At 37.7% G+C, this 26,202-nt stretch overlaps 1 protein-coding gene across 1 annotated transcript in view; it reads right to left on the reverse strand.

The window, feature by feature from the left end:
• Positions 1 to 1,434: 1,434 nt before the first annotated feature.
• The window catches only part of LOC136876184 (uncharacterized), a 53,832-nt gene continuing 29,064 nt past the window's right edge, over positions 1,435 to 26,202 (reverse strand). Inside the window, exon 4 of the mRNA XM_067149925.2 lies at positions 1,435 to 2,169. Coding sequence (XP_067006026.2) covers positions 1,543 to 2,169 — 627 coding nt within the window. The 3' untranslated portion in view covers positions 1,435 to 1,542. The remainder of the gene's footprint in view (positions 2,170 to 26,202) is intronic.

The raw sequence follows: 26,202 nt of genomic DNA on the forward strand, positions 1-26,202 counted from the left end.
ACTGGAATCCTGCATACGAAGGAAATAATTCTCGGCCCTCTGGAATTCGGTTGTATACAGGTCTTCCTGTACATTTTATAATTAGCAACTTGTATTTTGTACTCGTTTAATTGATAGTCCATAAAATACAACTATGTTCTTAGTAAGAAATTGAAATATACATAGAGAAAATTATACACTTATTTTATTTAAGCTGGAATTCCAAACCACAAAATTATACTCTTTCATAATACCAATCTCAAAAATTATTATATTTCAATTAGTGTGCCACCAAATAGTATAATGCCACATTAAATGACATAGTTCAGAAATAATTTCATAATACTTACGGTTCATAGAAAAATTAAAATTCTCCTCCCCCAATACTTCCCCGACACAAAAGTGATCGGCTGAAAATGGTCCTCAAGTACAACCACAATCGAAAGGAAGGAGCCCATTATCATACATAGTTCCTGGCTGGTTAATGTGACAGCAAGTCAATAAGTATCTGCAATCAATTTTTATAATTTCTTACAAAAAGAGTACACACTTTTTATTGATACATTTTTCAACATAGTCACCCTGCTTTTCAATGCACATGCTCCACTGTTTCACAACCTATCTGATACCATCAGCAAAAAAAGGTTTTTGGTTGTGCTGGTTCCTTCACCTGTTGATTTCATATGCAGAACCATGGCTAATATGCATATGGTTTGCCATCTCATCAACAGTCACTCATCTGTTATTCAGGATCATATCACGCACTTGTTTAATAATGGCCTCAGTTACAGCTGAAAATGGACGCCCAGATCTCTCCCCATCCTTCACGCCCGTGCAACCCCTTTTGAACTGTTCAATCCATTGGTAAACACTTTGCTGTGGAAAAACATTGTCCCCGTATTGTGCTGACAGTCTTCTTCCTGGTACACCCCAATACCATACAAAAAAAACGGATTACGGAACGCTGTTCTTCCTTGGTGCAAACAGAGAGTGGCGCGGCCATCTTTATGTCACAACAGTGCAAGCTGTACGGATCTGCTAATGCTGAAACATACCACAGACGTAGACAACGGTGTCGTCTAGCGGCTGGTGAGCAAACAATGCCATGGAGCCAACTTAAAGACAATTAGAGCAAAATTGCAGATACTTATTGACTTGCCTGCGTATATGCCAATAAAACGCTGCACTTCTATGATTTTAGAATGAGTTTAAAAGAAAACATTCACTACAAATTGCCCTAAATGCTGTTTGTCATTATCCTAACATAACAGAATCATGCAAGTTTATTGGCAAGTGTGTATTGGACTACTATGTATTAAAGGAAAGGCAAATTTTTATTACAAAATGGGGCCAATTTTCTTCTGTAGAAGAATCCACTCAGTTTTTGTGTCAGGAAGTGTATCTTCAGTACACATACTAAGATTTCAGTCTGAAATGAAAGGAACATTTTTGTCAACAAACTGGGGTTTAATGAATTAACATTACAATACTTTACAAAATTCATCTCTTTTCTGTCCATTACCAACTTATGTAGGTACTTTTGTTCAAGAGAAGTTGCATTAACTAGCTTTCAGCACAAACATGATTAATACATACACATTTATTCACACAACTCAGCTGCACATTTTGCACTGCATGGAGAATTTGATCGAGTTTTTCACTTTGATTTTTCTGGAGTTCATTAAATTTATCATCTATTCTTAAGAATAAAATTTTCTCTAACTGACTGAACCGTTGGTCAATGTACAATTTAAGTTGTTCTGCAACAGCTAACACTTCCTGCGAGTTTGCGGTTGAAATCTTCGGACTAGCAACACTGGGTCTCTCTTCACTTGATTCACATCTCCCCTTCGGTGATAAAGCAGGAATTAAATCTGCAAGATGCCTGGACATATGACTGCCAATGGGATTACACCGAGTCAAATATTCAGCTTCAAATATCTTGAGCAATGCTTGAGGGTTTGGCATTGGCTGTGTTTTGCTCTGATCTCGGTAGGACGTATAGTACATCTGAAGAAACTTCTTGCATTTATCTGCCTTTTCTGTAAGCTGGTGACTGGAATCTTTGAGAATTTTGTTGACATTCTGAAAGTTCACAGTCTTATCAGAGAAGGAAAACTGTTCTGTTTTATCAACTGTTATATGGATACCATACAGCCACATTCTTCCTTTGTTCCTTAACCGTGCAAACTGGAAAGAAAATCACACAATCCACATTATATTAAAAAATCAATGTACAACTTGGAGCTAAGCAGCATCTTATAAAAGCAGAAAATGAGATTTAAAAATCAGATCTAGACTTAGCTATAAGACAAGATAAATACATACAAAACAAAGTTATGGAGCAAGAGATGATGATGATGCTTGTTGTTTAGAGGGGCCTCACATCTAGGTCATCGACCCCTAATGGTACGAAATGTGACGATAAATTAAAAGCCCAAAATCCTCCACTGACCAGAATTCAAAATGTGAGGACGAAGAATGAATGGATGGATATGAATTTAAAACAATCAGTGGATCCTTCCCGCAATACCTCACATTCACAGAAACTGATGTAAAACAATAGTATTACTGACCAAGGGACTGCTTCTATAGCACAATACTGAATCGATGATACTTGCAGTCTAAAGGGGTCCAAAATCCAAGCCATCTGCCCCTCATAATGGTACTTATTGCTAGGAAAGTAGGACCATGGTATTTGTCATGTTGCAGTACTAATCAAAAGTAGCGTAGACTCATGATATTCCACACATTATGCTACTACTCAGAGGTAATGAAATTCGCACATGTAATACAGACCTATAGTGTTTCGCACCTTGCGGCGCCATTTACAGGCAACGCAAACCTATGGTGTTCATCACATAAGTGTACTAACCACAGGGACCCCACACTATCCTGTGGTGTTCCTCATATAGTGGGTACTAAATCATAGGCAAGCCAGAACCATGGTGTCGCACATATAGTAGTACTAATCACAGGTGCTGTAAAAGCTGACATTGCACTCTGTTGCTACTAATCACAAACCTATTTTGTACCTAACATAGTGGTACTATGCGCAAGTAAAAGCGACCCATGGTGTTCACTGCATTGCGGTACAAATGACAAGTAGTCTCATGATTCTAATTTGATCATCCCTTGGTCGCCCCTTTTAGTCACCTCTTACGAAAGGCAGAGGATACCGTGGGTGTATTCTTCATCTGCGCCCCCCACCCGGAGCAAGAGATGGGCAATAGACTTGGCTGAAGGGTGGAGAACTGTTCAAGATGATGAAAATGATGAACAAGAGATGGGAAAAAAAAGAATTAAGAATAGCAGCTTTAAAAAAAAAAAAAAAAAAAAAAAAAAAAAAAAAAAAAAAAAAAAAAAAAAAAAAAAAAAGTTACCAGTACATGAAAGGTCTGGCCTGCACAGTAACTGGAAGGTCTGAATCCACCTGTCAACCACCTTTAAAATGGTTTTCCATTTCTCTGCATAAAAATGTTGAGCATCATTAGTTACTCAGTCAACTTCAGTCATCATCTACATGTACCAGTGTGTGTGTGTGTGTGTGTGTGTGTGTGTTAGAAAACTGTGGTAGAGGGATGACTGGAACAGAGCTTTAACTGTAACTAGTGATCTAAAACAGCAATAGCTGCTTGCCAATTGGATGGCTGTTTAAAAATGTTAATAAATTAGAAACAGTAAGGAACAGAATACCTTCTGCTAAGTCACTGAAGGTAGCAATTGAATCAGTCGGAGGAGAAAAAATTAAGTCACATTTTCTCATTTTTCAGGAAAAAGTAAAAACTGTTTTCCCACTGAAGTACAACAATTGTGTCCTTGTAATTTTGTTTCCTGTTTTAATATAATAAACAGTTTTAAATAAAAATATAGTGCAACACATTAGAAAAATAACATTTTGAAAAAATGGACCTGATTCCTTTCTCCTGGCAGTTTTCAAGCAAGAATTCAGTTTCTTTATTTTTCAATACTACAAAAATGTGTAAGTTGCTATTAGTTTCAACATGAGTCCTATTAACTAATTCTGGTATTAGTAACTATTTCAGGCAAGTAAAAACAATATAACACCTTATTTTAGCATTTCAATAACCCTACACTTATCAAACTGAAATAGTGAAAGAATAATGAAAATCAATGTAACATTCAAGATTCATTTCAGCAATGGTTAAGCAAAGAGTTAGGTTCTTGATCAATTTCAGTTTACCAGAGTCATCCCTCCAGAGACTCTTCATGACTGATCTCAGCACTGCAGTGGATAGTAGGAAAAAACAAACCCCATGGCACTACATCCCTTGAAGGGCCTTGGCCTACCAAGCAGCCGCTGCTCAGCCCGAAGGCCTGCAGATTATGAGGTGTCGTGTGGTCAGCACGACCTATCCTCTCAGCCGTTATTCTTGGCTTTCTAGACTGGGGCCGCTATCTCACCATCAGATAGCTCCTCAATTATAATCACGTAGGCTGAGTGGACCTCAAACCAGCCCTCAGGTCCAGGTAAAAATCCCTGACATGGCCGGGAATCGAACCCGGGGCCTCCGGGTGAAAGGCAGGCACGCTACCCCTACACCACGGGGCCGGCAGCAGATAGTAGGCTACTTCATTATTGCATCATAAAATAACCTTGCTTCTTCACCTTACAAGTATCTTAAAAGTTTCTTTATGTTCTCCATTTTCTTGTTTTGTTTTTTTGCTAGGGGCTTTACGTCGCACCGACACAGATAGGTCTTATGGCGACGATGGGATAGGAAAGGCCTAGGAGTTGGAAGGAAGCGGCCGTGGCCTTAATCAAGGTACAGCCCCAGCATTTGCCTGGTGTGAAAATGGGAAACCACGGAAAACCATCTTCAGGGCTGCCGATAGTGGGATTCGAACCTACTATCTCCCGGATGCAAGCTCACAGCCGCGCGCCTCTACGCGCACGGCCAACTCGCCCGTTCATTTTCTTGTTAGGAACCTTTCCAGCATGATATGTGTTTTCGAGGTTCATGGAGAAGATTGAAGATTGAAACTGTTAATGTAAGGAAGAGCTTTACCTATGCCCAGCTTATCACTGCAATACTGAAATTCCTTAAACTGGGATATGCTGAAATACTGTTTTTGATTACTGAGAATATCACTCTTTGCTGTTTCTTGAGACAAAACATTTTTTGTTGTAGTGATGAGGCCACTATTTATCAAAATTCAATATTATTTTCGTCTCCATCATTATCACAATGTTGTTATGCTGTTGAATATTATATTCACATATTCCTTTGAAGCATATATATTTTCTATCAGTTTTCTGCATTTCTTTCTGGCCTGTGTCATCCCCAGGCACATTCGTATCACTCAGCACACGATTTTTGTTTTGCTCAGGTGCTCCATCTTAAAACGTGTGAAATTTGGTTGTTTCTGTGGATAGAATTTGGGTACAATAATGTTGTATGAATGAACAAACCTCATTTGCTCCCTTTTTGACCTCATCCTTGTGATACAGATAAATAGTGGAATGCTTAGTTTTGAGGTCATAAATGCAAAAGCATTTCACCCACAACTGCCGTAAGTAACATGCTTCCTGCAAAGGCACTTTGGGTAGGGGCAAATTCTGTATCAAATTAAAACATATCCCTCACACATGATTTTCTGCCTTACACTTGGTTTCCTTCAGAAATTTATAAGCCGAGCTCGATAGCTGCAGTAGCTTAAGTGCAGCCAGTATCCAGTATTCGGCAGATAGTGGGTTCGAACCCCACTGTCGGCAGCCCTGAAGATGGTTTTCCATGGTTTCCCATTTTCACACCAGGCCTTTCCTGTTCCATCGTCACCATAAGACCTATCTGTGTCAGTGTGACGTAAAGCCAAAGAAAAAAGATTTATAAAATTTTTTGCTCCATGTTTTGTGAACATCTAGATCTGCCTGCATTGCTCTTTTGCTGCTGTCTGATACATGGGGCGATTTTAATTTACTTCTCCTAGTTCCTCATATTTACTACACATGTCAATCTGAGGACAACCAAAAGGGTAGTTAAAATTTTCTTGGAAGTACGACCTGCAGAAGTCTTATTTTATATCGAAATCTGGATGCTTGTTATGCATAGTCTTTATATCTAATCATGCGTCCAAGTACTTTACTTCATTCCCACCATAACACATACTTTTTAATGAGAAAGAGTCAAAGTGTTCATGTATCAGATTTAAGATATTTGCAGGGATTTTAAACATACATGGATTTTTTTAAAATGTTGATTTGTTTGGAATTTTGCCTTCAGTAAGCAATAACAAAGAGGGGACGTCTACCTATTCAAAACTAGTTAAATAAAGTTTAATTATCTTTATTAACACGTTGATGACGGTGCATTGTTTTCCGGGTTTATTCATTAGGAACAAAGTGAAAAATCAGAGATACGTGAACTCTAATGGATATATTACATACTATTACATATCTTAACACGCTGACTGCCAGGACACATAGCAAGAAATGGCCCGGTGGCCAAAGCATTTTTTCTTCTCTGTATGTAGTAAATAAGCAGTAAAGCAAAATTCAAAGTGATATTTCACCTAAGTGTTCAATGTACGTACGAAATACAATAAAAATTCCCAGCACCCCGAGGTACCGCCGTGGCCCCATAGAAAAGTTCACTGCATGGTTTTGCCTAGATGGCCAGAGCGGTACTAGAAGCTTGCATTGCTTGACAGTACACATTGTAGATAACAGAGCATGCCACGATTTGTTTACTAGCACTTAGGACTACAATCGCAAGGCACTCATCTTACAGTAGGGTGTGTGTGAAAAACTTGCGAGATATTTCTAAGTTACTTTTTTTTACCAGTGAACTGAGAGGTTAGTTATAAAAATGTAACCCTTTTCTTCTCGAACTCGGAAGATAATTACACAGGCCCTTCAGTATGAGAATTCTGGTAAGTAGTGTCCATGTCAAACTGATCTATTACGTTTTGCAACACAAAAAACTCTTCACCAAATTAAATTTGAAATACATTTATTTCCTATTTTCTCCATGCCAAATGCTCAATGGTAATGCAAAATGTTGCTATGTTGTCAATGAATGTTGTCAATTTAGAAAATACAAATACGCTCATGTTTACGCTACATTTACTGTGAAAAGCGTAGAAATCAACTCAGGTATGGGAGCAACAATTTGGAAGGAATCAGTGTGGCCTATTGATTAGGTAAGCATAAGCTCGGGGTGAAAATGGGAAATCACAGAAAACCATAATCAGATTTCCTGACAGCAGGATTCAAACCCACAATATTCAAAATCTTGAGCTTGTGAGTTGGCTAATCCGGCACACCTTAGCGAATGGCCAAACTGATTGGACAAATACTCACACATTGCCAATAAAAGAAGTTTGAATTAATAAAAAATAAAGACTATATTTTGGAAACCAAGCACGCCAGTATTTGCTCCAAGGCCAGACATAGCAAATTCAACAGCTCAGCGGCCCGCCGGCCCGGCAGAGAAAGTCATATAGTACCTAGTACTGCCGTGGCCTCATGAGTCACTCACTCAGCGGTACTATGTACCGCTCTGGCAACCAACGTGTTAAGTACGGCCTATAGGCATTAGGGTGCACTGTGTCCACTGTGTGCTGAGACCGCCCGGTGAGTCTCATCGTCCACAAGTAAGGCACAGGGTTCGCGCGCACTCTGTGACCCGCCAGCGACCTCACTGAAACTGGCGGTCTTTATGCAGAACAATTAGGTGGTGTCATAAAGTTGCACTGGAACTTCTGCTTGGAATGGCTATTGTGGAATGCACTCATTTTACATAATGAAGTAATGGGGAAGAAATTGCAAATTGGAAAATTTAGAGAGGAGTTGGTCGTTGGAATTTTGGGGAAGAGTGTGAGAACAGCAGCTACTCTCTCCACGTCTCCCAAATGCAGTCATATTTTGAAGGAAACAGAAGAAAAAGATGGCCAAAATAGAAAAGTATGTACAAGTTGCGTCAGTTGTTATGCAGAACTAGTGAGCATCCGTGACAGAACTTATGCTCAGAAGCACTGCAAGAAAATGTCCACGTACTGTGAGGACGGTCCCAAGAAGCCATCGTTGTGCCTGCTTTGTTTCCATGAGCAACACTGAAGCGGTACCTCACATTGTTACATTCATTCCCCCTTTCTTTTTTTTTTTACCATCAGTGTATTAGTTTAACAAAATATTAACTGTTTTAATAATCCATGTATACGATATAATTTTCTTTATATTATTATCTATATATTAAAAAAATTGATGAAAACTAAAGTCAGTCATTCCGGCCATTCTATCCGATCGATTTCCTTAATTTTTGTTTTAACTGAAAGGTATTCATGCACAGATTTGTCATCAGGTACTATAAATCACTTAACTTCCGCCTTCCTCAAATAATTTTATTTTTTTTTCAATTTTTTGTCTCTTTGAAGGAATCATATCTTTGGTTCTAATTGAGGTACGGAGTTCGTTTTGGCCTAAGAACACTTAGTAGACCAAGCTCTTTAATTTCAGCTCTTAACTATTCACATTGGTTGATTTTGAAGAAAGTTATGAGTGCACATTCAATTTGACGTTTCATTTCTTCAACATTTTTTCTCATTGAAGCAAGCATATCTTTCGTTCTAATTGAGGTACACAGTTCATTTTGGTCTAGAAACACTCAATGGATCAAGCGCTTTCATTTGAGATAATAACTACTTAAATTGGTAGATTCTGAGAAAAGTTATAAGTACATTTGTCTCCATGACGAAGATCTTTGAAGGACTTTTTAACAGTTTGGTGCGTAGTGTTGTTCCAAGGAACATTTAATTCAATTTCTTTGTGTGATGTACTTTCAAGTGTGTTGTTGACATAATATTACATTCTATTACCACAGCAGATCATGTGCTTTATTTCATTAACTCGAAACTTTGCAAATACATCCGTGAGGATAGTAACGAACAACACCATACTTTGTACATTGCAGGCATAGCCAGCGGAAAACTGCTAGTTATTATTAATAACAACGATGCTGTTAAATATTCAACTCCAATACAACCGAGTTATGAGTTTCTGAACAGTGTTAACCTGAATGTCTCTATTCTTATATTTGTAGATATTTTCTTCATAGAAAATGATTTAAGTAATGGAACAAGCATACTGAATAATTTCTTAATTATCGTAGCTCCTATGTACTCTCTGCATGTCCCACTGTATACGAAGTTAGTTTGCCTTATGTAGAGACGAACCAGAAAGGACGAAAGCATAATCTGTGAATGGCGTGCGATGCGGCTCCAGTACATATATTGTGTCACGAGACTGCTGGCGGGTCTCACTGTCCTGAAGTAAAGATTTGGCGTGACCCACTGGCGGGTCTCATAGTCACCAACATGTTAAATGTTGGGACTAGTTTCGACCCGGATATTTGAATTATCTTCAGTCTTAATCACAAGATGAAAAAAAAACCATGCAATACAATCACCAATAATACACTGAAATTGGCATGCCTAGACTTGTTTATATAATACGCATATGAGCACGTGTGAGTCGTAGGTGAGTTGTAGTTGTTTACATACTGTATGTGTCTGGAATTAAATTAGGTAACTTTTCCTCATTGGGAATAAAGTCTTGAAGTAAAATAGTACATTTAAATGAAAACACAATCACAATTAAAAAGAAAATCAAAATAACACATTAAAAGCTTCTTCCAGTATTATGTAGGTATTACAATGTCTTTTGATATGTTTATAAGCCTTGCACTAGTGTTGATATTAGGTGTTTGACATATAAGTAGATGTGTTGATCCACAAATTATGTTTAGTAGCTAAGGCACACAACTAGCAATTTACTGTGATGTTCAAAGGGGACATTTAGTTCTATACCTCTTATATTTAAATCATTAGAAACTGAGTCTAACCATTGTCATTTTGGTCTCCCTCTACTTCTCATACCCTCCACAGCAGAGTCCATTATTCTCCCAGATAACCTACCCTCCTCCATTCGTCTCACATGATCCCCACGCCGAAGCCGGTTTATGTACACAGCATCCATCGAGTTCATTCCTAACTTAGCCTTTATCTCCTCATTCTACATATCCTCCTGCCATTGTTCCCACCTATTTGTACCAGCAATCATTCTCATTACTTTCATGTCTGTTACTTGTAACTTAAGAATGAGATATCTTGAGTCCATCCAGCTTTCACTCCCATAAAGCAAAGTTGGCCTGAAAACAGACCAATGTAAGGATAGTTTCATACAGGAGCTGACTTCCTTCTTACAGATTACTGTTGATCAAACTGTGAGCTCACTGCATTAGCTTTACTGCACCTTGATTCAACCTCACTTACTATACTATCATCCTGGGAGAAGACACATCCTCAATACTTGAAATTATCTACCTGTTCCAGCCTTGTATTCCCAATCTGACATTCAATTCTCTTGGATTTCTTACCTACTGATACCAATTTTCAAGTTCCAAGATATTAGACTGCAGACTTTCGGCACAATCTGCCATTAAGACCAAGTCGTCAGCATAGGCCAAAATGCTTATTATATTTCCACCTAACTGAATCCCTCCCTTTCAGCAGATGATCCATGTAAACTATAAACAACAAAGGTGAAAGATTGCAACCTTGTCTAACCCCAGTAAGTACCTTGAATCAAGAACGCATTCTATCATCAATTCTCACTGCAGCCCAGTCCGGCTCCATGGCTAAATGGTTAGCGTGCTGGCCTTTGTTCACAGGGGTCCCGGGTTTGATTCCCGGTAGGGTCGGGAATTTTAATCATCATTGGTTAATTTTGCTGGCACGGGGGATGGGTGTATGTGTCGTCTTCATCATTATTCCATCCTCATCATGATGCGCAGGTCGCCTATGGGAGTCAAATCAAAAGATCTGCACCTGGAGAGCCGAACATGTCCACAGACACTCCCGGCACTAAAAGCCATTTCATTTCACTGTAGCCCAATTGCCAACATAAACGTGTTTGATTGATTTTAATAATCTACCCTTAATCCCATATCCCCCAGTATGGCAAACATCTTTACTCTCAGTGTTCTGTCATATGCTTTCTCTAGATCTACAAAACATAAACATAGCTATCTATTCTTCTCGTAGCATTTTTCAATTACCTGGACATACTGAAAATCTGATCCTGACAGCCCCTCTGTGGCCTGAAACCACACTGGTTTTCATCCAACTTTCTCTCAACCACTGATCGCACCCTCCTTTCCAAGATTCCAATGAACACTTTGCCTTGTATACTGACCAATAAGATACCTTGATAGTTGTTGCAATCTTTCCTGTTACCTTGCTTATAGATAAAGTCCTGCACGGATGCAGATATCTGCGAAGTTAGTGTCTTATGATCACAAGTATAAAAATTGGAACCTTCCACCTAATCAATACTGTTATTTATTATAAGGTACCCTTAAAATATTTTTACAATGCAGTACCGGTTTCGACTCTGTGTGTGGGTCATTTTCAGCTGCTGAAGAACATTAGTCTAATTAAAAATGACATATAATATTTAAAACACTAATTATTCTGAATTTTGAATGACTAGTTCTAAATTACACAGATGTGTTACAGTATTAAAACATACTTGCATGAAAAATAAGTCTGAAATGTTCACCAGTTCATTATAATGTCAGTGATCTTGATGTTAATTCACATACTTATTCATCTGATTGCAGCGTTACAATGTTGATACTCTTATTTTTAAAAAAGTCTTAATACTAAGTTAAAAGGTACTGTATTTCGTAAAACTTGCATCAGTAGGAAGTTTAGTAATAAATTATCATAGTCTTGATGTGCTTGTACAATGAAACAGTGTGAGTCAATTTAAAATCTTCTTATGGTTTGCTCAGGGTAAAGATGTCTGGGTTTGATATCCCATTAACTAAAGTGAGAATGTTTCCTTCTTCAAAACTGCGATCTGTTGAACTGTGTCAGATTATCTAAGTAGAAGAAAGAATTTCACTGTTAGCGAATGTCTACAGAACGTGTTATAAAATGTTGATAAAATGTTGCATATGTAAGTTACTTACTTACTTGCTCTCTTGGCCTGTCGTGTGTGTTTGTCGGAAGCACGCCGTGCAATGCTTTGAGTACGCTGGGGGCTGGCTATTGCAGCACTGGAGGGGAGAGATGGTAGGGCAAGGGAGAGGGTTTGGGGAAGGGCTGGGGTGGGAGGGGGCATGTCCTGCGGAGGCTTGGTTGTGTGTTCTTATTTCTGTTTATTGACTCTCTTGAAGTAAATGTTTTTTAAGGGAGAGATGGCGGCATTGAAAAGGATGTTTGTTTTTTCTGTTATTTCATTGAGATTAAAATTTGGGTTGGCAAATTGACCCATATTGATATAGAATTCCTCCAATATATTGAGCCATTAGAATTTATGCTTAGAATTTCCATATCGTTTTCGATATTAGAAAATTTATGTTTATAATCTTCTATGTGTTGTCCTATGTATGAAAACTGATTGTGTTTCATGGCGTTTGCGTGTTCATTATACCGGATGAAAAAACTTCTGCCAGTGCCCCCGATGTAACTGGCCTCACAATTATTGCATTTGCATTTGTTGTACTTGTTATTTTCGTTAACGAATTCAGTATTATGCAGGATAGTGGCATTATTGCATGAAGTTCTAAAGCCTATTCTTAAATTCTTTTAAAGATGTAAGTTATGGGATGGATATTAGCATTGTTAAAAGTAAAAAAATATGTAGTATTTCTTTGTTTTGTTTTCTTTGATTAATTTTGATTTTGGCTTATATTTCATTTTTTGGATGACATTGTTGTTCGAATCTTAGTTGTATCCATTTTTTTTTTTTGGCTATTTCATGGATTAAGTTTAGTTCCTCGTTTAGGTCTTTGTGAGATAAAGGTATATTAAAGGCTCTGTATATCATGCTGTAGTAGGCTGCTTTTTTTATGGCGTTGGGATGAGTGGAATCTTGCTTTATTGTATTTGATGTTTGTGTAGGTTTTCTGTATATTGTATACGTTAGGTGATCTTCATGCTTGGTAACAGATATGTCTAGATAATTTAAAGATGATCTCTTTTGGTCTCCACTGTGAATTTTAAATGAGGGTCCAGTTTGTTTACCTGTTCTAGTATGTTATACTCATCTGTGAATCATCTGTCTAATACAAGAAAAATGTTGTCCACGAACCTACACCAAAAGAAAACATTCTCAATTTTACTGATCTTTGAATGTTCTAGATAGTCTATATAAATTTCAGCTAATATCCCTGAGGCAGGTGACCCAATAGGGAGGCCTTGTTGTTTGTAGAAAGTATCGTGAAATCTGAAATAATTGTTACTGAGAGCAAATTCTAGCAGATTTATAAATTCTTCTATTTCTAAAATGCTTAAGCCACTATAATTTTTTAGATTGGTTTCTATTAGTTTTATTGTTTTTTGTATGGGTATACTGGGGTACATATTAATATTATCATATGATACTAAACTATGATGTTGCTCAATTTTCAATTCTTTTGTGATTTTGCAAACTTCTATTGAGTTCCGAATTGCTCTTTTAGCTAAAAATACGCAGTGCTTCTTAAGGAACGTTTGAATGAAGAGTGATATTTTGTATGTTGATCAAAAATTTACGATGGGCCCCATAGGAACATTTTCCTTGTGAATTTTAGGTCGGTAGTCTGGGATTCATTATGGTTACTTTTTTTTTCTATTGGCTTTACGTCGCACCGACACAGATAGGTCTTATGGCGACAATGGGGCAGGAAAGGGCTAGGACTGGGAAGGAAGCGGCCGTGGCCTTAATTAAGGTACAGCCCCAGCATTTGCCTGGTGTGAAAATGGGGAACGACGGAAAACCATTTTCAGGGCTGCCGACAGTGGGGTTCGAACCCACTATCTCCTGAATATTGGATACCAGCCGCACTTAAGCGACTGCAGCTATCGAGCTCGGTATGGTTAATTTTGAGTTTTCTTGTTCGTTTAGAAGGAAATGGGTGTAAGTAATATTTTTAGATTTTTCTGGATTTTGATGGTTGGATCTTTTTGTTTTATTTGAAATGTGTCATCAAGGAAGCATTGTTTGGTTTTAGTTATGTACTCATTTTTGTCATTTTGTCATTTTCATTTGCCTTTGTTATTAATAAGTTGTTGTTCTTATGTTGTATGCTGTCAATGGCATTTTTGTTGTTGTTGAGTTTGTTAATGTATTGTGGTAATCTTTTTTTTTTTTTTTGACTTAGTATCTAATTTCATTGTGTAGATCAGACAGAATTTTGTTTAGAGCATTTTTGGTTTCTGCAATAATGGTGGTAACATTTTGGATATTGCAGTGTTTTTCCAATTGTGTTTTCGCCCCTTGCTCAATATATTGGTTTCTGTTTCATTAAAGTTATGCCTGTTAAGTTTTTAATGGGCAGCAGAATATGTGCTTACCGTCTTCATTTGGTTTAATGGGGACATTTCTGCTGGGGGCTCTTTCTTGTTTATATTGATTTTGTGAATGTTTCAGTGCATTTAACTTTTTATTTAATGTGTTCCGTTTACAGATTGCTAAATTTATTAGTCTATCTTGAGTAAGTTGTTGAAAATTGCCCCAATAGTTTTAGGGTAAATCATGGGATTGCTTAAGATGTGTTTTGTAGAGTTTTGTGTTGAGAAATTGTTTCTTCCTATGGACGAATTTTATCTTGTCTCTTAACCATATTTTGTTGGTCTTTATCCGTGTGTTATGTATTTGAGTGGTGTTCCTGTGTCTATTGTTACGTCTTTTGAGAAAATTTGGTTAGATCATTCAATAGGCATTCTCTTTGAAAAGCAATGTTTTTGATTATATTTGTTATTTTAATTCTTTAGGTTCTGATAGTGGTAAGCAGTATGTTTTGTCTAGTTGGCTGTAATATCATAATCTAGTAACTTCATTTTCCATATTGATGACTCCAATGATCACAAGTATAAAGATTGGAACCTTCCACATAATCAATACTGTTATTTATTATAAGGTACTTAAAATATTTTTACATTGCAGTACTGGTTTCGAATCTATGTGTGGGTCATCTTCAGCTGCTGAAGAACCTTAGTCTAATTAAAAATAACGTATAATATTTAAAACACTAAGTTACCTATTCTAATTTTGAATGACTAGTTCTAAATTACATAGATGGGTTATAGTATTAAAATATACTGGGAAAAGAAATTTAAAAGTTTAACACGTTCATCAGTTCATTATAATGTCACTGATCATGATGTTCTGGAAAAAGCTAGTTAACATGTTTTTTACTTTTTTATTGCAAAGGTAAAAAAAAAAAACAAGTTAACCAGCTTTTTCCACAAGCCTTCAAGCACAAACATGATTGGGACTTAAAAGAGAAGATTTTAACTTCTCGACTGGAAGCTGACATATGTTTTTTTAGTATTTTAGTTACGAATAAGTTTTAATTATACTTTAATAACATCTCAAGTAGTTGGTGATAAGTTAATCAGTGTTTTTTTTTCAAAAATGCTTCTGAACATAAGCTAAAAACGAGACTTAAAAGACATTTTTATGTTCTTATTAGAAGAAGAGAAATTTTTAACAATATTTTAGTTAAGGACGAGTTATTAATCACTTTTTAAGCATTCTCCACACCCCCCCCCCCCCCAAGGTCGCTACCCCATCCTCTATCAATAGATAAAAAATGTTAAGTTTCCCATGAGAGGTTATCAAGGCTAACATGAGAACATATATTGTGCATACTTTTACCATATTCACACCTAAGGTTACGTGAATATAGCTGATGATGACTGCAAAGCAGTCGAAACATATACTATTAATGATTATAAAAAATTGCCAAAGGCAAATAAAGGTAACCATTAGGTGACTAAATATTTCTTTAATTGTTAGATTGTCATATGGATACGGACATGAAGTGGATAGTTTGAAATAAAAGAGTAGTGATACAAAAATGTTGCAAACTTCGGGCTGGAAAGACTAAGGAGTAAGGAGACAAGCTGCTGAGTAATCAGGATGTTCCAAGCTGTCAGTGGAGAGATGATGTGGAGTGACATTATTACCCAAATAAGCTTTGGTGGAGCTTTTAAAGGTGGGAAAGAACATAGTATGAAGATAAAATTGGAATTCAAGAGGAAAAATTGGGGCAAAGTATTACCAGAACAAAAGAAGAAAAATTATAATAGTTTGATGGAGAAAGAAAGACAATAACAGAAAATGTTACAGCAAATAAAGACCGCCTTCAATCAGTCATCACTGATCTGCATATAGGGTTGTCATCCACAGGGGCAAAACATTGGCAACCAGGAATGAGATAGCTGGAAAATTTATAATGTCCAATAACAGACCATTGTCCGACTCGTTGGGTGAATGGTCAGCGTACTGGCTTTCGGTTCAGAGGGTCCCGGGTTCGATTCCCAGCCAGGTCGGGTATTTTAACCTTAATTGGTTAATTCCAATGGCACGGGGGCTGGGTGTATGTGTTGTCTTCATCATTATTTCATCCTCAGCACGACGTGCAGGTCTCCTACGGGCGTCAAATAGAAAGACCTGCACATGGCAAGTCGAACCCGTCCTGGGATATCCCGGCACTAAAAGCCATACGACATTTCATTTCACAGACCATTTATATTGGTATTATAAATTTACTCATTCAGGACAAATATTTCAGATTCCCTACGGGAATCAACATCTACTGTATATCATCTGATGGCCAAGCAGGCATCAATTTTGGTAATGAGACAAAGTCTCAAGTGCATTGACACTGCCGGTGGCTCCAAGTAGCCTACACAGTGGCCTCCACGGTATGCACTAGCCATGCGTCTTGGTAGGTGTGCTAGGTACCAACTGATGAGCCCAACCTAGCACATGGGGGCGAAACGCTGGCAACCAGGAATGAGTTCGTTGGAAAATTTATAATGTCCAATAACGGACCATTTATATTGGTATTATAAATTTACTCATTTGGGACAAATATTTCAGATTCCCTATGGGAATCAACATCTATATAATTTCCCTAATTGTCCGAAAACGGCTGAAAATATTTGCAGAGACTTGAAAGATACTCTGAAAGGGCTTAGGCGTTTCTCACAAAGACATTAGCAAAATTACTTCTGTAGCAGACCAAGAAAGCAATACTGTTAAGGCTCTTGGCATATACAAATGTCTTCCATGCATGGCCCATATTATTAATATGTTCTTGGGACATGTTATGAGCAAAACCTTTTTGAAAGAAAGTGTTCCTGATGTTTTAGCTGTTATACATTCAGTAAAATCTCTCGTTGTGTACTTTAAGAGAAGAGGCCTATGTGTGAGATTACAATCATCTTTACAACCAAATGGTACCACTTGGTGGAACAGTTATTTTGGCATGCTGCATTCAGCTCACTGCCATATAGGTGGTGTGAAATCAGTTTTAGAGAATGAGGGTGCCTCTGATAAAATGTTTGGTTATGATCAAGTCATTACATGGTTGCTTATAGCATTCCTTAAACTATTTAAGGAAGTCATAATTGATCTTGAGGGTGATGAGGTGTCGACTTTACATCTAGTTTCTGTGATTTTATGCCTTAAAATCCCATTGTAATCTACAGGATGGCAATGAACAGGTAAAATATTTTATTTCTTTTAAATTGTAATGCTAGTCCTTTCATATACTTAAGTGTGAGAATATTTTCATACTAAATGAATGTTCAGTACCTGAAGCTTTTGAAACAAGTTGGTGGTGGTGTCCTTGAGCACAAAATGGAAGCCACTATATTGCACAACATTTCAACATTTTTGGTGCCTAAATATTGCACGTTAATGAAACTAAATGCAGGAGAACAAATGTCTGCCTTTGAGGCAGCTCAACAGCCGTGTGCTGAAGAAAAGATTCTTCATTGTAATTCATTATTTTCAAATTACATATTTCAATATTTCTAACATTAGCATAAAATGTCAATAATTTGAGCATGTATATTTTCAGAGCAGCTACCCAATCAAAATAAAAAAAAGAAGACTCATCCTCTTCATAAGAAGATTCAGGTCAACGTAAGAAAGCAAAATTTGACAATTGGGCAGAAAACTCTCAAATGCTACACAAGGTCAGTAGGTAGTTGCAAGAAGGATTTATTAGCGACAAAAATATACTGCGGTGGTAAAAGATAATTCCCAAAGGTTTCCCCGACATGCCAGTGTAGCATGGAAAGTGCTAAACACACCTACCATGAGTGCCTCCATTGAAACAGTCTTCAGTTGCTAGGAGAAATTAAATCAGTGAAAAACATTCACATCTTGATGCCAAAGACTTAAGACCTCATAGTAGTACACACAAATGTCTGTGCATTAAATATTGGGATGCATTATGTATGAGGGGATCACAAACTAAGAGAATGGCAAAATTATGCTTCTAAACTAAGTGATTAACTTAGGTTTACAATTATTTGTTTTTGTGAGGAGGGTATTACCAAATTATTGAATGTATTTAAAAAATGAACTGTAAAATGAATTTGTTGTTGTTGTTGTTGTTGAGATATTTAGAACTTGTACCCACAGTATCTTTCACATTCTACAGTATGTACCTCTTTGCTTCTAATCCTCTTGAATAATTCCACAATATATTCAATTTATCGTCATATTTACATCAACTGTAATTATGTTTATTTAAATATTGAAATACTCGAAATACTCTGTTCAGAAAGCCTAATTTTTATTCAGGTTACTATTTTAATAAAGAAAAATATTTGTTAATTAGTTACATACTATTCTGTATTACAAAATATAATATATAAATTCAGGTAAGTAACCCTTTTCCTGTTTGCATTCACGCGAGTCTCATACCAACACAATGAACAAGCAAACATAAAACAAAATGCTACACTGTTTAGTGCAGTACGAAGAAGAAAGCAAGCAAGGCGGTTCACTTGAAGCCTGCCCAAGTTGGGCTGAGCTGGACCTGGGCAGGAATGCAGGCTATTTGTACTGTTGTTTACATGCGACAAGTTTGCCTACCTACTTTCCAGGCAAGCATGGGCAAGCTGAAAGCGGAGTACGTACACCTCTGATTCAAACCCTCCCTCTCCTGAATGTCAGCTAACAGCTATGTGACTGCTTGATCATTTAGCAAGTCTTAAATTTATCCCTCCCATCTGCTTTTTATGACTGTTAGTGTTACTGGCATCAGTGTTATGCCTGTCTTCTTTGCAAACCTATTATTAATACTTTCATTCTTTCTGTTTTTTTTTTATAATTTCTTACAAAATTGTCTTCCCACTGTTTAGATTGTCTCTTATTCCAGTTCCTAGCTTTTCTTCTTCACCAATGGTTGGCTGTTGAGAGAGCTCTTGCATTATTGTACCGGTAGTGAAAAAGTAGTTAAAACTTACGGTATTGAAATTATTTAAATTTTGTGTGTGCATGTTCCATTTAGTGCCATGTATGTATATATTGGTGTTTAGTGCTTGTTGGTAGAAATTGGGAGTAGTGTATTTATTTGAATTTTATAACAAGTAATTCATTTGGTGTCAGTAGATTACGTTTTCTAGGTTAAGTAGGCTAGCTAGGTGTACTTTGTTTCGAATTTAGGTTTAGGAAATACTTTAGGTAATAATATTAACTTTTAAAACAATATTTTTAAATAACTCGTTGTAATTTCCGCCGCTACTTTTCCGATATTTCGTACAGATATCCATTCAAACTATCACGAAGGTAATAATTTATTACATTAAATAACATGATAAGCCTGTAAACATCGATTTAAAGAGAATTCACGGTAATTTCACTGGATAATTACGGTACTTAACAGTTTTTTGGATTGTTGACGATTGTTGCTACTTGCACATGATAGTTGTGTAAATAAATACAAAGTCAGCTGATTCATTATTCCGATAATTTGTAGTCTTTGTACTTTGTACTTTCCACCTTTGTTTATTCATCGAGTAAAAGTTAATAATCAAATTCCTATATCCCAATAATATTGCACTTCAAGCCCCCGGCGTGGTTTTGACGGAACTTATAGTAGACAACCTCTTATTCTCAGCATTTAAGGACACTTTTATTCTCCGTCTCGCGTAGTAGGGAAAATAATACTAATCCACCAGCGGTAAAAGTTCACATAACCACACTTCAGCTGAAAATTGTAGTGCAGATCCATTGTAGTGTAGATACAGTATATTTAGATAGTGCCATATCTTGCCCGCTATATTCGTGTGTCATCTTACGTGTGTATCTATTAGAGTGTAGTACTAATAATAATTTGTCTAAACATTTAGCTTTGTTGGTAATCTGTGAGTACAGTAGTTCTTGCAAATTTCATTTCTGTTTGTGCTTAGTAGTGACATACGGTACCGGTATTGTAATTGGGATACGTCTGAAAGTATTTTAAAAATTACTGTAGTGTACTGTACAGTAGTATACGAATAATATCCTATCAGAATTTAGTGTGCTTATTTTATTATTGCAAAATATTTGTGTAGTACTGGTGTAGTAGAGGTATCCGTAGAAACCCTTACTAAAATTCAGTTGTTGTAATTAGGATAGGCTTAATTGCAGTTTGTAATTGTGTAGTTCTTGTGTATTCCTTTCGATATTCAGTAACTAACAGCAGTTTTTATCCTGTTAGCGGTTGTAGGATAAAAAATAGAGTACGACTAAGTAGTACTGTAGTGTAGTCGTATATAAATTACCTTATTGTTGTGTGATCTTTGAGTACTATCCCAGACAATATACCCCTCCGTTCATTTATTTTTTGCAAATAAGTTATTTTAATTTTAATTTAATTTTTTCCGTAAAGAATGGCTAAGGAGCGCGAGTGTACGTACTGTGAGTGTGGCGAGGCATTGAGGGGTATGAGGAAGAAGTTGGAGAGTTTGAGGGAGATAATTAGGATTCTCACAGAAGACAGGAAGGAAGATAGGACTCCCTCAAACAATATACAGGTTACAGTAGGTGTACAAGAGGGAGGAGAAGGAAAGGGGGAGTTGTAGAAGACAGGTGATCTAATGTTCTAAGGGGAAGGAGATTGCAGGCTAAGGGCTCTATTCACGATCAGAATTCAGGACAGGTGTCAGTGCGAAATCGGTACGAGTCACTCCAGGTAGAACAACAGAGGGAAGATGAGGTGAGATGTGTGGAAGTAGGAGGAAGGGAAAAGGTAGGAAAGGGAAATGTACAGTAGAGGATAGGAAAGAAAGGGAAATGTACAGTAGAGGATAGGAAAAGACAGGTGGAACAGGGTCATGGGAAGGAGAAAAGGGAGGAGGAAGTAGCTTCTGCAGCTATCAGGAAAGATAGGGCTGACCAGGAAGGGAGGGGATTAAATGAGGTGGGTAGAGTTGAGACTCTGGTTATGGGGGATTCCATCGTTAGACACGTGGGGAAAGTGTGTGGAGGAAAGGGAACCAGGGTAGAATGTTATCCAGGAATTAGGTTGAGGCAGATGTTGAGGAAAGTAGAAGAGAGGGAGGAGGGGAAGGAGAAGGTGGTAGTTTTTCACGTTGGTACCAACAACGTAAGGCAAGCTGATATAAGTACCAACATAGTTGGAGATGTGTGGGATCTGGTAAATGCAGCACGGGTGAAGTTTAAGAAAGCGGAGATTGTTATTAGTGGAATACTGTGTAGGAGGGATACTGACTGGAGGGTGATTGGGGATTTAAATGAGACTATGGAGTGGGTATGTGGGAAACAGGGAGTGAAATTTCTAGATCCTAATGGGTGGGTAGGAGATAGGGATCTGCGCTCAGATGGCCTTCACTTAAACCGCAGTGGTATGTATAAGTTAGGAAATTTGTTTGGAAAGGTAATAGGAAGGTACATTCAGGGAAACGGGGTGGCCTAGAGAGCGGTGATAAGGGAACAGGGAACTGGAAATCAAGTAGGGATGACATAAAATTGTTAGTGTTGAACTGTAGAAGTATTGTAAAGAAAGGAATAGAATTGAGTAATTTAATAGATATATATTTACCAGATATTGTAACAGGAGTTGAATCATGGCTGAGAAATTATATAATGGATGCAGAAATTTTCTCACGGAACTGGAGTGTGTATCGTAGAGATAGGATAGGAATGGTGGGAGGGGTATTATTCATTCTGGTGAAAGAAGAATTTGTAAGCTACGAAAAAGTTAAAGATGAGACACATGAAATTCTAGGTGTAAGGCTCATTTCTAAAGATAATAGGCAACTTGATATATTTGGAGTGTACAGACCGGGAAAGGGTAGCACTGACACGGTTTCAGAATTATTTGATAAGATAATCAGCTATGTAGAAAACGACATGAAAAGAAATGTGATTGTAGTGGGAGATCTGAATTTACCAGATGTCAATTGGGAAGGAAATGCGAACGACAGGAAGCATAACCAACAAATGGCAAATAAGTTAATATGGGAAGGACAGTTGATTCAGAAAGTGATGGAACCAACCAGAGGGAAAAATATCCTGGATGTGGTGCTGATAAAACCAGATGAGCTCTATAGAGAAACTGAAGTAATAGATGGTATTAGTGATCATGAAGCTGTTTTTGTCGTAGTTAAAAATAAATGTGATAGAAAGGGAGGTCTTAAAAGCAAGGGCGGTTTCTCCATAAGACGGCAGGTTTGCGCTACCCCCATTCATTTTTTATGTTTATTTTAAGTAAAGTTTTATAATTTGGATTACTTAACTACTGTATTTTCATTCAACAAGACAAACCTTTCAAGAGCTTGAAAGAGCAAATAATGACTAAAGAAGACCACAAGCCGGTACTCTTAGATATTCACTGCAGGAGCCAGAAGTTTGCAGCAGAGAGTCAACCTGAGGTCGGATGAAACCTGGGCTGCCCGAGGAGTACGCGGGGCTGATCGACGGGTGCTTTTAGGCTACTAGAGGGGTGCGCGGGGAGAGGAAAAGATAGCCTGGCTTCTTATACATTGCTTAAATGGAGGTTTATCAACCTGGCTCCTCCTACCACGGCCGACTTGATGCAACGCTCTAGCTAGCTCCTTGCAGCGCAGCGAGGGATTCGATCGGCCGTGCTCCTACGTAACCAACTCTAGCAAATTTGCTAAGAGACCATTGGCGCTCAATGTGAGAGTCTGTTATAGAACAGGGATGTCACCTAGCGACATTGGATGGAAGTTCATCTGCTGGATCACAGCCGACTGGATCCCTCTCTGCACTCTGTAAGGAGCTAGCTAGAGCGACACATCAAGTCGGCCGTGGCTGGATATATAATTAATAGCTTTAAATTTGAAAATAAAAACTGCCATTTCTTTCAGTATAGTTGTGGGTTGTGAGCTTTGTTATGTGCGTACAAGCTAAGTAGCTTATTGATTTCACTGTGTAAACATTCGTGTCAGGGTGTGTTTTTGTTATTGTGCGTTTTTATCAGTTAGTGGTATTTTGCCAGATCATGAATTTGGTGCAGTCTTTAATGTCTGGGCCGTTTCCGCAATGGACTGCCGAAGAAAAATCTGAGGTGAAACGAATGGATAGGCCCACGCGGCTTTTAATTTCAAAACCAAATACAATACCAGAATTAGGCTACCTCAAAGTGTTTAATTTCAGTATGGTAAAAGAGTTCTTAAAGGAAAAAATGTTACTGGGTTGTAGTAATATTCCTGAAAATAGAAATGTAAAATGTCTGTTTTATTGTTAATAATAAAAAGTATTGTTGATGTACCTGGATATGAAAATTAGGCTGTAATCATATTATATCAATGGTAAAAATTGTGCACCACTGAACTTTTAAACCACCAGCCGCCACTGCTTAAAAGTAGGACTATTAGGCAGTACCATATGGCTGATAAAGCAGGCATGAGGCAGTTTCTAAAAAGTAACTATGATCGGTGGAAAACGGTAAATAAAAATGTAAACAGACTCTGGGATGGGTTTAAAGAAATTGTTGAGGAATGCGAAAACAGGTTTGTATCTCTAAGGGAGGTAAGGAATGGTAAAGACCCACCTTATTATAATACAGAAATAAAGAGACTAAGAAGGAGGTGCAGACTGGAATGAAATAGAGTTAGAAATGGCTGTGGAAGTAAAGAGAAATTGAATAAAAATGTTATTTGTTTTACGTCCCACTAACTACTCTTTTACGGTTTTCGGAGATGCCAGGAGAAATTGAAGGAACTTACTAGGAAATTGAATCCAGCAAAGAAGGCAGCTAAGGATAACATGATGGCAAGCATCATTGGCAGTTATACATATTTTAGCAAAAGATGGAAACGTATGTGTAGGTACTTTAAGTCAGAAACAGGTTCCAAGAAGGATATTCCAGGAATCATTAATGATCAAGGGGAGTGTGTATGCGAGGGTCTTCAAACGGCAGAAGTATTCAGTCAGCAGTATGTAAAGATTGTTGGTTACAAGGATAATGCCCAGATAGAGGAGGTGACTAACACTAAAGAAGTATTAAAATTTACCTATGACAGCAATGACATTTACAATAAGATACAAAAGTTGAAAACTAGAAAAGCAGCTGGAATTGATAAGGTTTCAGGGGATATACTAAAGACAATGGGTTGGGATATAGTACCATATCTGAAGTACTTATTTGATTATTGTTTGGTTGGAGGAGCTATACCAGATGAATGGAGAGTTGCTATAGTAGCCCCTGTGTATAAAGGAAAGGGTGATAGACATAAAGCTGAAAATTACAGGCCAGTAAGTTTGACATGCATTGTATGTAAGCTTTGGGAAGGCATTCTTTCTGATTATATTAGACATGTTTGTGAAATTAATAACTGGTTCGATAGAAGGCAGTTCGGTTTTAGGAAAGGTTATTCCACTGAAGCTCAACTTGTAGGATTCCAGCAAGATATAACAGATATCTTGGATTCAGGAGCTCAAATGGACTGTATCGCGATTGACCTGTTTAAAGCACTTGATTGGGTGGATCATGGGAGCCTACTGGCAAAAATGTGTGCAATTGGACTAGACAAAAGAGTGACTGAATGGGTTGCTATATTTCTAGAAAATAGATCGCAGAGAATTAGAGTAGGTGAAGCTTTATCTGACCCTGTAATAATTAAGAGGGGAATTCCTCAAGGCAGTATTATCGGACCTTTATGTTTTCTTATATATATAAATGATATGAGGAAAGGAGTGGAATCAGAGGTAAGGCTTTTTGCGGATGATGTTATTCTCTATAGAGTAATAAATAAGTTACAAGACTGTGAGCAACTGCAACGTGACCTCAAAAATGTGAGACGGACAGCAGGCAATGGTATGTTGATAAATGGGGTTAAAAGTCAGGTTGTGAGTTTCACAAATAGGAAAAATCCTCTCAGTTTTAATTATTGCTTTGATGGGGTGAAAGTTCCTTTTGGGGATCATTGTAAGTATCTAGGGGTTAATATAAGGAAAGATCTTCATTGGGATAATCACATAAATGGGATTGTAAATAAAGGGTACAGATCTCTGCACATGGTTATGAGGGTGTTTAGGGGTTGTAGTAAGGATGTAAAGGAGAGGGCATATAAGTCTCTGGTAAGACCCCAAATAGAGTATGATTCCAGTGTATGGGACCCTCACCAGGATTACCTGATTCAGGAACTGGAAAAAATCCAATGAAAAGCAGCTCGATTTGTTCTGGGTGATTTCCAACAAAAGAGTAGCGTTACAAAAATGTTGCAAAGTTTGGGCTAGGAAGAACTGAGAGAAAGAAGAAGAGCTGCTCGACTAAGTGGTATGTATACCAATATAATGGTCTGTTAATGGACATTATAAATTTTCCAGCTAACTCATTCTTGGTTGCCTGCGTTTCGCTATTGTGTGGTATTTTAAATTTACTCATTCAGGACAAATATTTTAAGTTCCCTATGGGAATCAACATCTATATCATCTGATGGCCAGGCAGGCATCAATTTTTGGAAGTGAGACATAGCTGTCCTAGTGCATTGGCACTGCTGGTGGCTTCAAGTAGCCTATGCAGTGGCCTCCACGGTATGCACTAGCCAGCGTATTGGTAGGTGTGCTAGGTACCAACTGATGAGCCCACCCTAGCACACGAGGGCGAAACGCTGGCAACCAAGAATGAGTTAGCTGGAAAATTTATAATGTCCAATAACGGACCATTTATATTGGTATTATAAATTTACTCATTCAGGACAAATATTTCAGATTCCCTATGGGAATCAACATCTATATAATCTGATGGCCAAGCAGGCATCAATTTTTGCTGATGAGACAAAGTCTCTTAGTGCATTGGCACTGCCGGTGGCTCCGGTTAGCCTACGCAGTGGCCTCCACGGTATGCACTAGCCAGCGTATTGGTAGGTGTGCTAGGTACCAATTGATGAGCCCACCCTAGCACATGAGGGCGAAACGCTGGCAACCAAGAA

The sequence above is a fragment of the Anabrus simplex genome, chromosome 1 (assembly GCF_040414725.1).
Source record: "Anabrus simplex isolate iqAnaSimp1 chromosome 1, ASM4041472v1, whole genome shotgun sequence".
Classification (NCBI taxonomy): Eukaryota; Metazoa; Arthropoda; class Insecta; order Orthoptera; family Tettigoniidae; genus Anabrus; species Anabrus simplex.